This window comes from Phoxinus phoxinus (assembly GCF_949152265.1).
Source record: "Phoxinus phoxinus genome assembly, chromosome: 24".
Taxonomy (NCBI): Eukaryota; Metazoa; Chordata; class Actinopteri; order Cypriniformes; family Leuciscidae; genus Phoxinus; species Phoxinus phoxinus.
The window spans coordinates 13,224,966-13,240,289 of record NC_136899.1 but is presented as its reverse complement, the minus strand read 5'-3'; the positions used below and the strand labels follow the sequence as shown (position 1 = coordinate 13,240,289).

At 37.2% G+C, this 15,324-nt stretch overlaps 1 protein-coding gene across 5 annotated transcripts in view; it reads left to right on the top strand.

Annotated features, from left to right (window-relative positions):
• Window positions 1–15,324, top strand: part of sema5a (sema domain, seven thrombospondin repeats (type 1 and type 1-like), transmembrane domain (TM) and short cytoplasmic domain, (semaphorin) 5A) — a 145,236-nt gene that overhangs the window by 10,023 nt on the left and 119,889 nt on the right. Inside the window, exons 2-4 of one of the 5 annotated variants that reach the window (XM_079601664.1) lie at window positions 4,773–4,844; window positions 4,961–5,015; window positions 6,390–6,492. In XM_079601664.1, coding sequence (XP_079457790.1) covers window positions 4,998–5,015; window positions 6,390–6,492 — 121 coding nt within the window. In that variant the 5' untranslated portion in view covers window positions 4,773–4,844; window positions 4,961–4,997. Of the gene's footprint in view, window positions 1–4,386; window positions 4,403–4,772; window positions 4,845–4,875; window positions 5,016–6,389; window positions 6,607–9,848; window positions 10,221–15,324 lie in introns of those variants that run through there. The other 4 variants (XM_079601666.1, XM_079601665.1, XM_079601668.1 and 1 more) reach the window with 4 other exon arrangements.

Sequence of the window (15,324 nt, the reverse complement as noted above, 5' to 3'; positions counted from 1 at the left end):
AAAATTCCTGATGGAGTTACACATTAGAAACGCTCCTGAGAAACAAGTCAAGTTTGACTAGCAACTGCGTCTCCCTTGTCTAATTTGATAGCCAAGATTCACTTCACATCATAGGATCGAAGTTAAGTTTTGTCCCAAAAATGTTTTGTAAAAGGTCAGGATATAGCATATTTACTTCATTTCATTCTTTCTGAGGTAGCCATTACCTCACAAACAGACTCCATTACAATGCTCTAACAAACCGTAGAGAAAACCAAACAAAAGCGGAAAAACTTTTGACTTTTTCTTCTTTGAAAATCACTTTGTGGAACAGATTCTTCAATTGGATGAAAAGGCAACATTATGACTCTTATCTCTCTCACTGGACTGAGACAATATGATTTGTTCTATTACAAACTAAATTCAATCCCATGCTTCACAGCTGACAGGCCACAGGATAGAATGGCGGTGTTGACACAAATCCTCCGATCCTAGATAATAGTCATGATTTGGGAAAACCTGTTCTTTCTTCTGAAACGGATCAATGCACTTGCAGTGCTAGACGTGTACATTATTGGGATCAATCTGTTGTTTTTCATTTGGATTAGTTGAATGTTTCTTGGCAAAAATACATCAATTATACTCATTTCAGTCTTTGATATTTGTGAATACATTACGATCAACATCAGCATGATTGCCAGTGCGTTATTGCTTTTATTCAACAGCTCAATAAACGTTAATCTTAAGTTACTTACATTTTAGACACAACAGTTACATTATCTGTTTTTGCTCTGCCAATGAAAAAATCAATGCATGATCGATCACAGTAATTGTGTGTCATGAATCCGGTTTTTAAACAAATCGGTTCAAACTCAATAAAAAAAAGACCTGTCACCATCTAGGGCCATGCCGATGTAACCTACAAAAAGAGTCAATTGAAAATCCCCACCATATTAGAAAACAAGATTTACCCTATATAGGTGCTATTCACAAAGAACACATTTGTGCATTTTAAAATTGTGAGATGCAAGGCAGTGGAATGAGAAACGCAATTTTCTGTGAATTCCAATTCATTAGCCGCTATCCACCTTATTTTTCAATCAAGAGCAGGCGCTGCCATTTTTTAAATGTAAGGCATTAGATTTCCGGTAAGTCACTTTGCTAATCGTAGTTGTATTGTGAACCCATAGTTTTGTCAACTGTGTATAATTTTGTCTGGCTAGCTAACTTTTAATATGGACTGCAGGCATTGGCATCCTTTGCACAGTTAGGGTGTATCATAATATGGTTCAAGCATAAAAAATACCTGCAAGATATATGTTTTGACCGCAATCCACGCCCCAGAACTGAAAGATGTGGGGCACCCTATGATCTGCACGCTGCAAGAAGCTCGTCGGGTTTGGTTAAAAGCATTATTGTAATGTGTAACACTCTGGCAATGCGAGTTGCTTGTTATTTATATGTTTTAGTCAAATAGTTACCAGTGTATCTTTTGCATTAACCATTCAATCACCATTTTGAGTTCTTTGCACGCACATGCTTAATGTGTGACACGATGCAGTACATGTGAAATTGTGCATGTTAAATTACGTTATTAAGTTTCTAAACGCAGTATCTATCTTGTGTGTATTTCAGCGATATATTTGTGAGAAACCACCAAAATTTCTGTACGTTTGCTCTTTCTTTTTCGTTAATTGCAGACCCATGGAAGATCATCCCTTTAATATTTGGCCACTTCTTTACGATAGAAATGTTACAGCCACTGTAATTTCTTGAACAATAACATGTGGACATCAAAACACGCAAACTCATGAGTCGCGATGACAGTTTGCAGAACTATATTTATGTATTCTCCTGTGTTGGCGTAGGTTTATAAATGTGGTGACTTTACAAATCTGGTGAAATGGCGCATATTGCGTTCCCAACGTCATGAGCAACCAAAACTCACAGCATATGCAGAGATGGCATTTGTTAAACGAGCTGCTGAGACGTGCATTGAAGACTCGTCTACAACACAAAATAATTAAAAATGTTCTCATAAGATGTCAGGCCACTTCTTCATTTCATCCCCCCACTGTGTTAAAGGAACACTTCACCTCTGGAAAGATGAATGTGTATTTAAAATGGGTCATTTATGTAGAAGAAATGTGAAATTATTTTTGAATTTGGAGCCTTCTAGACTGAGAAAAGACAGAAAATGTATTTTTGGCTTATGGGGATGAAAGACAACAACTCCCAGAATGCACTTGCTTCGCTGCCCTAGGAGGAGGCCACGCCTACCGGTAAGAGATCGCAGTAAACAACAAGGCTATGCTACTAGTGAGTCTCCGTGAGTCTGCCCAGTATTTTGATGTCGCCCAAAATGTCCAGGATTCGGCTTTTGCGTTCTTCAGTCGCCATTCCTCATGTTTACTGTGACGAGCAGGAACGAGACTGAGACTGACGGCTGCGGAGAACGATGCGAGCCCGGTGGCGTGATTACTGATGAGCGGCGCCGGCGCCTGTGAGACGCACCAGTCTCGCATCTCTCACGGAGGAGCGGGAATATTCTTAGCAATGTTAAAACGCACATCAAACGATCACTTGTTTAGCGTTCATGTAAACACTACATTCAGATTCACCAATCGGAATGAATTCAGTTAGATTGAAACAAAAGGTGTGCATGTAAACTATGAATGCGACTGCAGAAAGCAAAAGCCGAATCCTGGACATTTTGGACGATCTCGACGGCCGGACATGTCCGGGAAAAAGAGGATGGTCACCGCTACTACTCAGCTTTCTTCACAGAATAAGAAACTGTTAGCTTAGCTTCTAAATAAAGAATGGCTGACACTATATGTACATTCTGTGAGTGAGATCCCTCTATGGGCGGGTTGAAAACATGCGGAACAGCGCCTTCTACTGGATAAATGATGAGCTAGTGTTTGTAGTCTTACCCTTATTCAAAGAAATTTGACTTCCTGCTTTTTATGACGCAAATTGACGATTTTTGCGTCATAAAAAGCAGGAAGTGGAACACTTAAATCCTTATTTCTCCCATCTCAGGGGAAAATAAGGGAATAAACCATGACCATTCGAAAATGTGACTGGGTTTCTAAAGATACAAAGTCTAATGCAAATGGGTGAAGTGTTCCTTTAACTTATACACAGCATAAATATTAACCACCACGGTGTTTAATAGTGTTTTGTGTGTGCTCCCACAACATGGCTTCTTACAAATGTGTTTGTTAAAGCGTTATAAGCCATGGCATGAACCAAACCAGCCAGCCACGAGGTGGATCAGAACATTACAAACTGATTTGAAGCCAAATACAAAGATACAAGACTGTGTACTTAACGGATTTAGTGAGGGAAAGAACTGCAATTCCAGGAAGCATTGCAAACAGCATAATCAAATTTAAAATGATACAGTTTCTGGTGTGTGTCTCTTAGTCAGTGCGGGCACTGCATTGAGATCTTTAAGCATTAAAACATTAAACGTTTAATGCGTTTAACATTAAACGGAACCGATTATGCCCTTTTACAAGATGTAATATAAGTCTTAGTGTCTCTCTAAGTATCTGAAGTTTCAGCTCAAAATAACCCACAGATCATTTATTAGGTGGATATATTCACATACTGTGATAAACTATAGAAAAATCTCTAACGTTAAACATTTTAAATCTACGATATACTGCAGCCCCAGTAATCGGTAAAACTATTTGCTCTACAAACCTGTGCCGTGTGTTTATAATTACAACAACACTAAAATAATATGACAAACAAAAACACACTTTTGCAATATCAAGCAGCCTTACAATTGTACAGCTAAAAATGACTGGAAGCAGATTACACACATTTTAAAAAGATGGGTACAGATGCGTTTTTTAAAACAAGCCACACAGCAAAAGATGTATAAGACGTGAGCGCAACTGTCAAACACATCCATTTAGCGCATGTTTACATATAAAAATAGCAGAAACGCAGCTCAGTGGAATGCAATAATGTGTTCTTTGAGAATGGCCACTTGAACAGAGTTGTTTTAATTTAAATAATTTATCTTCATAATGATTGTTTGTTGATGTCAACCAAGAGAAAAAACTATAATTCCCCTCCAACTGGTGTCATTACGTAACACCTATTTTTCACATCCAATCAATGATGGATAAAATGAAGTCTTCTCCTACTTTTACCCCCATTGAATATGTCAGATTAGCTCAGTAAAATGGTTTGTGAACACATTTCCAGCTGACTTTAAAGCACCTGCCTTTATTGTTCAACCTATAAAAGTGTCCTTTCTGCCGACGCGCGTGATTTTACTGGGATGTCACAAACCCATATCTGTGTGCTTTATCACTGCTCTTTTGCTCTCACTGCATTGCATGAAATTAAACTCAACGCTGAAACTGGCTCGCAATCTTCCACACAATCCAATTTCTAGAAAGTAAGTAGACCATGTAAGTAATTATAATGATATTTCTGGTCTAACAAAGGGTGGTATATCATGATCTTTTTCATTTGTACATCTTGTTACAATTGTCCTCATTTAAAAAAAAAAAATGATTCCAATTTGACTCTTTTACAGTTGTCAATGCAGTTATCCTTTGTAACATCATAACATATGAAAATAGGGTGTTTATTGCATATTATTGTCATTGTATTAGAGAAATGTTAGTTTTTCAATATACCCAAGTCATGATGTGCTGTAAATATTGTGACAAGCTTAGAAAATGTGAGGCAGACAGAGAGAAGATTAGTAGTTGCAACAACCCGCCCTCTTGTCTCAAAGTTTGTGTTTGTTTGTTTTTTCTTAGTGAACAACTTGGCGGCAAAACTAAACTTCTTCCCACCCTGTCTGCACTTTTGCCTGACCTCTGCCGTTCACCGTGAGTAATTAAAATTAATTAACTTGTCTGATATGTGCCTGAAACCAATTACCCCAATGTAAACTTGCTTGTCAACAAACTGTTTTTATGTGAGTGTTTTTGGGCCGCTTGTTAAGATGCAGTGGCCTCTTCTGTGGGAGTGAGAGATGATGGATGTTTACCTGCACTGAGGTGGGCGAATCATGATTTGAAGCTCAACTTAATTGCAACATTTCGATTAGCGAACACCACGACAACATGATCAAACACACTGTAATAATAATAATTAATGTGCTGGTTTAGGAAGGAGTCACTAAGGGCATCTGGAAATAAGTTCTAACTGTAAATAAACATTAGCTAATGTTTTTTACAGTTATGTTGACTTAAATTCCAACGAGAAGCTAGATGCTAAAAAAAAGTATTCTTTTTTACAAAAGTATTTCTTTTAGTAATCTACACAAAATATATTTGGTAAAATATATACAAGTTTTTTCCATTTTAAAAAAAATATATATTTTACGAAATATATTTTTAAAATAGGCCTATATATATATTATGTATGTATGTATACAGGCTATATATATTAAAAGCATTTTAAAATATATATTTGTCCTCCATATTTCAAACCAAGAAAATACATTTACATGTCACAATTAAAGAAAAACTTTATTTGTAGTCTATAATACATGAACATTTTAATAAAAATAAAAAATCATCAATTTAAGCACTTAGATATGTGCCAGTGTGGTAAAAGGGTTGCAAACTATGTCAAATCTCATAAAAAAACACAAAATTCTTGTGTTATACCCTATTTGTGGAAAGTTCCATACAGAATATACAAATCTGAGTTGTTATTATCTTAAATTGCTTAGTTGCACGAGCGGATGACCTGTAATTCCCATAATGGCAAGCTTTCGTCTATTTGGGTTTGAGGTGAAAAGGTTGTGACTGTGGGCTGTGGCATTTGAACCTCCGCTGAAAGGCCTCAGTGTATCATGGAGGGCCGGGAAGTTCCCCTGCAACATGAGATCTCCACATCTCCCTGCTCTCCTCGTGAGGGAAAAAAAGCATCTAATGTGAGTAAAAATTCACTTAATGTAATATATTGGTTTTGTCTTCTACAGTGTTCCTTTATGGAACCCGTTGAGCATTTGTTTTATGGGCCTCACGTTGAGCTAAAATAATGTAATTTAATCACTGTTAATATCCCTGGAAATTCGAGCCTCAGCTTTATTTCAGTGTGAACTGATTTTTAATACTTGTATAGCCACTTAAAAAGCTCATTTTCATTTTGGTCCCCTAAATTGGTTTTAAAGCTGAAGGTGAACTTGACTCGATATCGCTCAGATTACTAACTTACCCAGTCATATTCTTAGAGTAAGAAGCTTCTAATGCTATCCATCTTGGCTAAAACTGGCTGAACAGTGACAAATACAGTGGCAAAAAAAAAAAAAAAACAAGTGCTGACGTAGATACAGATCCCCAAGTGCATTTCATTACATCTCTTCGTCCATTTTTATTCTCTGAGCATCATTCCACAAAACCCAAAGCTCCTCCTTCCTACAGGGGTCAATAGTTCCAACACAGCCGGCGCGAGCGAGAGGAAAGCGAGGGAAATCACCTGACCGACCGAGGGACTTTTCACTGCACCCCAGCGAGCCGCGTGCAGGTACGCAGAGGTGAATAATGCCTGATGGACTTACGGGGCAGCTCGACATCCTCCTTCATGGTACCCTGAGTGGCCCCTGGGACCCCTGTCAGTTATGATGGAATCACTGCTGAGGTAGTTGTTTAGCTCAATGCTTCCCTTTTGTTTTAATGCTCCCAGTGGGGGCCAAGCTTGGCAAACGGTTGTTTGGTGATGGATGGAGGTTGTGTAGCACAAGGCTGGTTGACATGGTCCTGTTGGAAAACTGGTGACCAGTTTGGGGCAATGAGGCTTTATGCTGCATGTCCGGTAACACACTGTTAAAAAAATATTATTCTTAAAGTATTGGAGTACGGTTTGCAAGAAAATACAACACAATGTCATGGCAATTCTTAACTATTTTACGTTTTGGTGAACTGGTGGCTAATTTGTGTGAATTAGGATTATCTTATTTGTAAATTTTTGTACAATCTGCTTACAATGTTTAGGAGTGGACCTTTTTTTTGTATTAATCGAATCGTTTTTGTACGATACACATTGTATGAATGAATACGCAATCGGCACTTTGTAACATACACTCTTATAATATAGAATATAAGGTTATATATATAATATTAAACGGTTCTGTCAGGTGCTTCATATACAGAACCTTTTGGGGTTATCATTTTGGATTTAGTTCTCTAAATCTTTACTTATTTTGATTACATTTTATAAATGAAACAGCTCGTAAACGTGCGTTATAAAAGAAAATACGGAAATAACCTGTTAAACATAAAGGTAAAGGGTTTAGTTCACCCAAAAATGTAAACTCTGTCAGTAAGTACTCACCCTCATGTTGTTCCAACCCCGTGAGACTTTCGTTCATCTTTGCAAGATATTTCTGATGAAATCTGAGAGCTGGCTCACTCCTTCATAGTCTGCTGGGTACTTGCATCTGCCGGCCCAGAAAAGTTAGTAAAGACGTCGTTAAAATAGTCAAAGTGACTACAGTGGCTCAACCTTAAGTTTATTAAGCATCGAGAATACTTTTTGTGCGCAAAAAAACAAACAAAAATAACGACTTTATTCAATTCATTTTCTTTTGCGTGGGCCTCTGACGTGAGTTCACGAGAGCGTCACGACGCATGCGCGAGAACTGAGAAGATGACGCAGATGGGTCTCGATGTAGTGTAGATGGGTCTCTATGTACAACTTTTTGGGGGTTCTATATAAACCCATTGGTTTCCCATGAGATCAGGTTGGTTTTCTACTTCAAAATTTCACGTTTAATTCAATGTGTTAGTTGCCTTTTCTTTGTAATTGTTTGTGAAATTTACTAGCAATTTCTGAGTGAAAACTGTTTCTAGTACAAACTTATTTCAATGTAGTCGATAATCTCGCCGTCCTGCCAAAACATGTTCAAAAACCCACATTAGAGCCAGGTGAAGGGGTCTTAACTTTAGCAGACAGTTGCCTGGCAACTTAATCATTAGACTGTCTTCAAAGCTTTCATCAGGAGTCTGGAATTATGTATTGTTAAACACAGTTGTCAAGCGATACAGGATGCTTTTTGATTTAGTGAGTCCTCAGAAGCCTCTATATCCTTTTTATGGACGCAATAATAGCAGATGATCGCACTTGCCTTCAGGCTGGCAAATATTTGATTGCTTTTTGGCAATGTTTTCTGGCTAATGAACACAGCAAATAAGATTGTCTCAGGATTAAGGTTTTGGTCCACATCTAAACTTGATAACGGCTTTAATCTCCTTGTGTTCCAGGAACACTGTGCATTATCCAAATGTAAATGTTATTGCCACTCATTTTGAACTTCTCACAGACACAGTATGTCATTCATGGAATGTAATACTCTGCTTTCATGTAGGCAATTGCATATAATATTTGCACGGTCGTTCCTTCTTTTTTTTTTCCTCCTTTCCTGGCTGCATAGCAACTCTCTATTACAAGTAGGGCATTATATCCAAGTCATTATACTTTCCGATTCTAAAAAACAGGCTTTTTCCCAAAAAAGCATTGCACCCTAGCGAGTACAATTAAATATTTTAATCTGATTAGCTGTAAATAACTCTTGATTTCCTTTTTCACTGTGCTGAAATTTATTGGAATATTTTAATGTGGTATATTAATAAAACATCCATTGTAGACTAAGGCAAGTGAACAATGATGCATTCATAGTGTAAAATAAAGTCTACAGCTAAAACAAGAACAAGGAACGGAATTCTTTTTTTTATTTTTTTTACTGATTGACAGCCAATCAGTATCCACCTTACTTAACTGCAATTGATATTCCTAATAGCCTATCCGCCTTTTTTTTTTTTACCGAGAACAAAGTTGCGAAAGGCTGCATCCGAAATCGCATACTTCTATAGGCGAAAAACAGTAGCCTATGTGACACAAGAAGTATGTCTGAATTCACAGTACCTCTCATAAAAGAGTTGCAAAAAGTACCAGGATGACCTACTTCCGGAGAGATTTTGAAGTGTGCATATGATGGACACTGTCCCATGAGGCCACGGGAGAGGAATTGAATGGCAGTGAAGCGAAACAACTGACGCTGATAGCAGGTCACGTGAAGATGAGAGCTTGTCCAATGTAGTAGGCTACGTCCAGTTTACATAGGCTGCTAACATACTTTTTCAGCGGTCGTGAAATAATTACTTACTCAAAATAAGTTGGCTAGAGAGTGTGATTTCGGATGTGATTTTAGTAGGCTATTTTCTTCCTTATGGTGACGAGTAGCCTATCCGAGTGAAATGGCTTCTTAAACAAGTTAAAAAAAAATGGATGTATGCTTGCTAATTATTTTGTATGTTCCCATTCTCTGCAATAATAATAATAATAGCAATAATTTTAAAAAATGAGTTTGCTATTGCAGGTCACAACAAGAGAGAGGGAATGTATATTAATTAAATATTATGAGGGCACATAAGTTAGGGTTTAAAAAATGAAACTCATACATAAATCATTTACTAAAAATATTAGTACAATGTTCCATAAAAAAAACAAGAATTGTCCATTTTTATGTCATGGTGACTAAGATAATTTGCATGTAGGCTGGCTGTTTATTTATTTGATGAGGAATCATGTAATAGGAGTATGATAGGCTATTGTACAGTCAGCGGTCATTATAACGGGGGAAATGAACACTCATTTATGAAATTACACTATTTGATGGGCACTAATGTAAAGTGTGACCTCTGGTGGTATCCGAATAAGAACTTTGCAAAGCAGTCCTAAACTTTTCAGGGTGATCAAAACATTGAAATAAAATAAATCGTTATCTCTGCAATTCAAATGATGTTCTTCTGTAAGAGAACTGTTGCGGAAACTAGAACACCCCCATTATCATCAATGAAGCTGTCCACGCGCTCTCGTGCGGTGCAGACAGGCTCGTTGGTTCAGTGGGACGCTCTGGTCTTGTTCGCGTCGCGTCGCTCGCAGTGTAGACACGTCTCATTCTGTCGCTCTCTGACCGGAGCGCTTCACACAAACTGCCCAGTGAGTTTAGACTCGCGGCTCTGCTACACGTCTTTCCCCGCTCCGCTCTCTGTCGTCTGAGAAAGTAGTGGAAGTCATTTGTTCTTATTGCGTTCGTTTGAGGATCAGTTAATAGAAAGCTGCGCTCATACGGACTATTCCCCCGTTGCGGACTGTAGAGATATTGGGATTACACGTCACATTTCACAGAACTCACTGACTCTTTGCTTCTTCTCACCTTCATGATAAGGAGGAATATTGTGACACTTCTTTTGGTAAGTAACCCATGTGCTTTTCTCCATACGCGACTCAGGTGTTCAAATAACCAATGAAGCGATATGTAAAGCTTATATTTGCAGTAGCCTATACAAATACTGTATCTGTCGTTCTCTTGTATACAATAACAAGTGCTTCTTAAGAATGAATTCAGATCAATAGCTATAATATTTCGCATTCAAAACATTATTTAGCCTATATTTATTTTTCTCTCACACACACACATTATCAAGGAAAACATTGTCGAAATCATAACGGCTATGCTTTCATGTGCGTGTATTGTGGAACTTTTGCTGATGAAATCATATTTACCGCGTGGTGGTGCTGCCTCAGAGTAGTTTAGTCTGACAGAGATCAAGCTTTTGACGGCAATAAAACAGTCTCACGTCTTAATTCAGTATCCTGCATAAACTGCATGAATATGATTGTTAGCAGAGACAGTATAGGCTATATAGAAGAAAATGACTTTGTCTACACCTTGCTATTGACAGTTTCTTCAGTTTATGTGATTTTTTTTTTCTTACTTAATTTTGTCTTAATGACTTTTTACTCTAGGTTCATGTGTAATTTTTTTATTATTATTATTTCTGTCAATATTATTTTCCTCAACTGGACCTAACTTCTCTACTATAAATATACTTCACTTAACACATTATTATAACTATTTGTATATGAACTTAAAGAAGCATATTTTCAATACATAAATGACCAGCATAGAAATAATCTAAAACAAGCTGTCGATGGTAACTCAGGCTACCATATGTGTTATCATGTATGTGTATTATAGCAAAGCTGTTTGCAATTTTGCAACAAAGCATATTTTTTGTTATTCAATATGCAGTAATCATGTATAAGTATACAGCACAATTGACTATATTCTTAATAGTTTAAGAGAAGAAGCCGATTTTCACTTACTGGTGGATTTTTTTATGTTATTATTGAGAGTCTGGTGATGATTTAAGACAAATGAAGACATTTTCAGAAGGCTAAAGACTCTTGTGGCTTTTTATTTATTTATTATTAATGACTGGCAAAGATTAATGACTGCCACGTTTGATTGTCTCCTGATATTTAAAGGACAATCAATCATGAAACGTCTGTGTTCCAGTTTACCTGATGTCCCACTCTATTTTAACAGCCACATTGAACCATGACTGTTCAAGTTCATTCATTTTACCAATAGTTATATATACAGTACTACATAAACCTCTCTATATTTGATTTTCCAGAATTGTGACCTTTGTAGTGTGTCCAAACTGTCGCCACGCTGCTATTATCATCAAACATCTCATTTCATCCGATAGAGAATGTGTCAGGTCATTAGGCATAATAGTATCAACTTTGGACATTCCCTCAAACGGTCAACTATTGTCAAATGTGATCTTTTTTAATCACTCTCTGAATGTAACAGAGTAAAATTTATCATAAAATGGAAATGATCGTTTGAAGTACTTTGCGAGCAAATGTGTTTGCTTAATGACTCTGAACACGTTCAGCGTTCCTGAAATTAGTGGTTCACGTGGCTTTCCTGTTCCATTGATCTGTATCATTATGTATTTTACCCATGCTGAATATATGATGCATTCGAGCGCTGGAAGATGTCCAAGTTCCTTTCAGTGTTTCTTTACTTGCTTAAAGGTTGTTGCAGTTCAGTATAGGATACTTTTTTTAAAGACTAATCTCTATAGTGCATGTGTATAGTGTATCACCACCAGCAGGCTTCTGGAAAAACGTGACTCTGGTCCAGATGGTTAAATTACTTCTAGATCATAGCAGTGCAAGTCCTTTGAGTTCATTCACCTGCAAAGGCACGGCCGTTAAGGTCCCGTAGGACAAAGAGGCTCGGGAATGTAAAGCAAAAAAAAAAAATGCTGAATTCTGAAAGAGTATAAGATACCTTTGGGCAACGAGAGCCTCAAATTTCAGTGCAGATTCAACACGGAATCTCAGTGGACGTGTAAAAACAGTCCTTAAAAAAAAAAAAGATTGATTTTACCTAAACTCTAAACTCTTTAGCACTGTTATTGTCCTAAAGCGATAATTTAGTCAACATGAGATCATCGAGTTTATGGTTAACATCGATACAGATTTCCAAATGTCAGCCATTATGCCGTACACTGTTACATTGAAAGCACCTTTATTATAGAACGCCCCGTGGACGCTTTAGTAATATGAAGACTGACTTTATTCCTATTTTGTAACCCAAGTTATTAGTCTGCCAGTGGCCTGCATGTGTAACCAAGGCATCAGGAGCTATTGTAAAATTGTTAGTATGCCGTCACTAGCACCTGCACATCTTGACAACCCTGAGAGCCTGTTGTTCCACTCACCTCCCCTGTTTTTATTAACATAATCAGCAGCAAACTCAATACCAAAAGGGATCTTAAAGGGATAGTTCATCCAAAACCTCTGTATGACTTTCATTCTTTTGGAATAATGGAATTATGTTTTTGAAAGAAAATGCTCACCAAGGCTGCTTATATCTGATCAAATATACAGTGTCACATGATCCTTAAGTAATCATTCTAATATTAAACTGCAAAAACTGTTTTCAACTTTGATAATAAGAACGTGGGTGCGTGCGTGCGTGTGTGTGTGTGTGTATATATATGGGTCCAAAGTTGTTTTGGACCCCATTGACTTCCATTGTTTGTGCAAAAATAGATTCCTTTTTGTTTTACTGAACACGTACAGGTTTGGAACAACACATTATAACAATACTAATTTTTGGGTGAATTATCTTTTTAAATAAGATAATTCCATTCATCATAGTCCCTCACACACTTTTCATTTCACTGCCAGCAAGTGAATTTTTCCATTGTTTACAAGCGGTTTTGTCCCTCGTCTATATTTAGCTCTCAGCTCGCCACATCTCCATTCAGGGCATGGTGCTTTGGTACTGATCACAGAACAGTCTTGGCAGTTTTGAGAGAAGAATTCAACTATGACTGCCACTTTATTACCCTTGTAGAGTAAGTCAGGCTTGAGGAAACAGCTGGTCTGAAGAACAGACAGCTCAGGGCTAATGAGGCGCCAACTTATTCAATCGGTAAGACGCTGAAGGGTTGCCGTGGATACGTGCAACACAACCTTGATGGCAGATCAGACAACAATGGAGGAGAGAGTGTAACATGAGGCATAATTGTCTCCTGTAAAAGTTTATTGAGGTTGCCCCAGCTTCTGAAGTAGATTAGATAACTATGTTGTATGAAAACATGAGCTCTTATGTCAGGACAGGGCGAGCTGAGGTTGGTCTGATGTGGTTGCAATTCTTTGTAATTATCACTGATTGTATTTAGACTGTGATTTCATACTCTTGCTCTTGATGTTGGTGATTATTCTAATTGCTGTTGTTTGCTTTCCATACACATTATTTGCTGTCTCCTCCAGGCTGTAGAGGGAATTCATTATACGTAATTCTTTCAATTCTTTAATTTTTTTTTAGAAACGGGCAATTGAGAATAAGATGTGAACAAGATATGATTATTATTGTCAAATGAACAATATTTTTTTAATGGAATATTGCGGTACTTATTGTAAATGATCTATCCATGCACCGCATTATTAATCTTTTACCAAAAATAACTTCCCCTCCCTCCAGCAATGACATCTCTTCTCAAGGCAAGGTTTTCTCAAAATGTATGAACAAACATTCTTGTTTGTTGATTCAAAGATATCTGGTCTTTAATAATGTTAGCTCAAAAACGTTATATACATCGTTTTGAAACGGTACACTCATCTAATGGTTTTTAAATGTTACTTGTTTCAGAATGTTCAGAGAATTCCCATGAACTTTGATGAATGATAAAATGAAATGTTTTCTTAATGTTCGCATACCAAATATATATATTTTAATAACATTTAAAAAATTGGACATTTAAATGTTCAGAAATAAGGTTTTCATAACTTAAAGGGAATTACTGTAAAAAAGTTGTTGCCTTACATTTTTAGGTACAATCAACTTTGATGTTTAAGTAGTTTCAACTTAAATTACATCAAACTGACTTAACATTTTGTTAAATCTGTATAACTTCTTTTGATGAGTTACAGCAATGTAAAAACACATGTTGTCATCACGTATTGATCATTCCTAGAACATTAGGGAAGAAAAGGCTATCGCAACTTCAGTTTCAGACTTATAAATAAGTCTATAAATTAGCAGCTTCAAAGTTTGATTCAGAGTTGTTCCTATAATAGGGGCCTACAAGTCTAAGACAAGTAGAGATTTGTGCAGCATAGAGTTTTTTTTTTTTTTTGTGAACGTACTGTACACAAGAGAGACTCTTTTATCACACTAGAATAGTTGATTCGATCTGCAGCGCTGCCAGATTGGAGCAGGACTACAGTAATATGCACTGCTTTGAACTGCAGGTGGGTGCCAATGCTTTCAGGATGATTTTTTTAAGTTTTACAAAGAAAGAAAGCTGGTTTGAATGTGTTTTGAGTGAAAGAGAGAACTCTCTGCTTTGATGGAAACAGAGATGCCCACACATCAGTGCAGATTAGCACCCTCTCTCCACACTTGCTGATATGTTTACATATCCTAAAACCACAAAACCTCATTACCCTTCTTTCACTGTCATTTTAAACCGCAGTCCTTATATTTAGCCCTGACTCACTGAATGCGAAACTTCACATTGACAAATCCCCCCGGTCTCTGTGTTTCCGTTCTGTGCTTGTATGAAAGACTTTTGTGCATTTAAATAAGGACAGCGCTTCAGCAGCTCTAATAGAGGTCCAGTTTATAATCCCGCCAGACCTCGGGTGTTATTTTTAGGATAGACTTGGAGAGCATCCTGTTTATGTTTGAAACTATGGACCTTATGTTCTTTGAGAATAAAGGATGAGAGCCAGATCAGGAGATTTTTTTCTTTTCTTCTTTCCTTCAGCTTACCGTAGCTTATTAATGTGATGCCATTCCACCGGCGGTTGCTCTTCGGGCTGAATCATGAGTTGTCAGTCTTCTGAAAATGATTTCCCATGGTTTCTAGGCCCGGTTTAACAGACTCGTAATTTTTATGTGGGTGAATGACGTTACAAAATGAGTGAAAGGGTTGTTTGAGTGATTCTGTGTTTATGGGGACACCAAACTGCCTTGAAGAT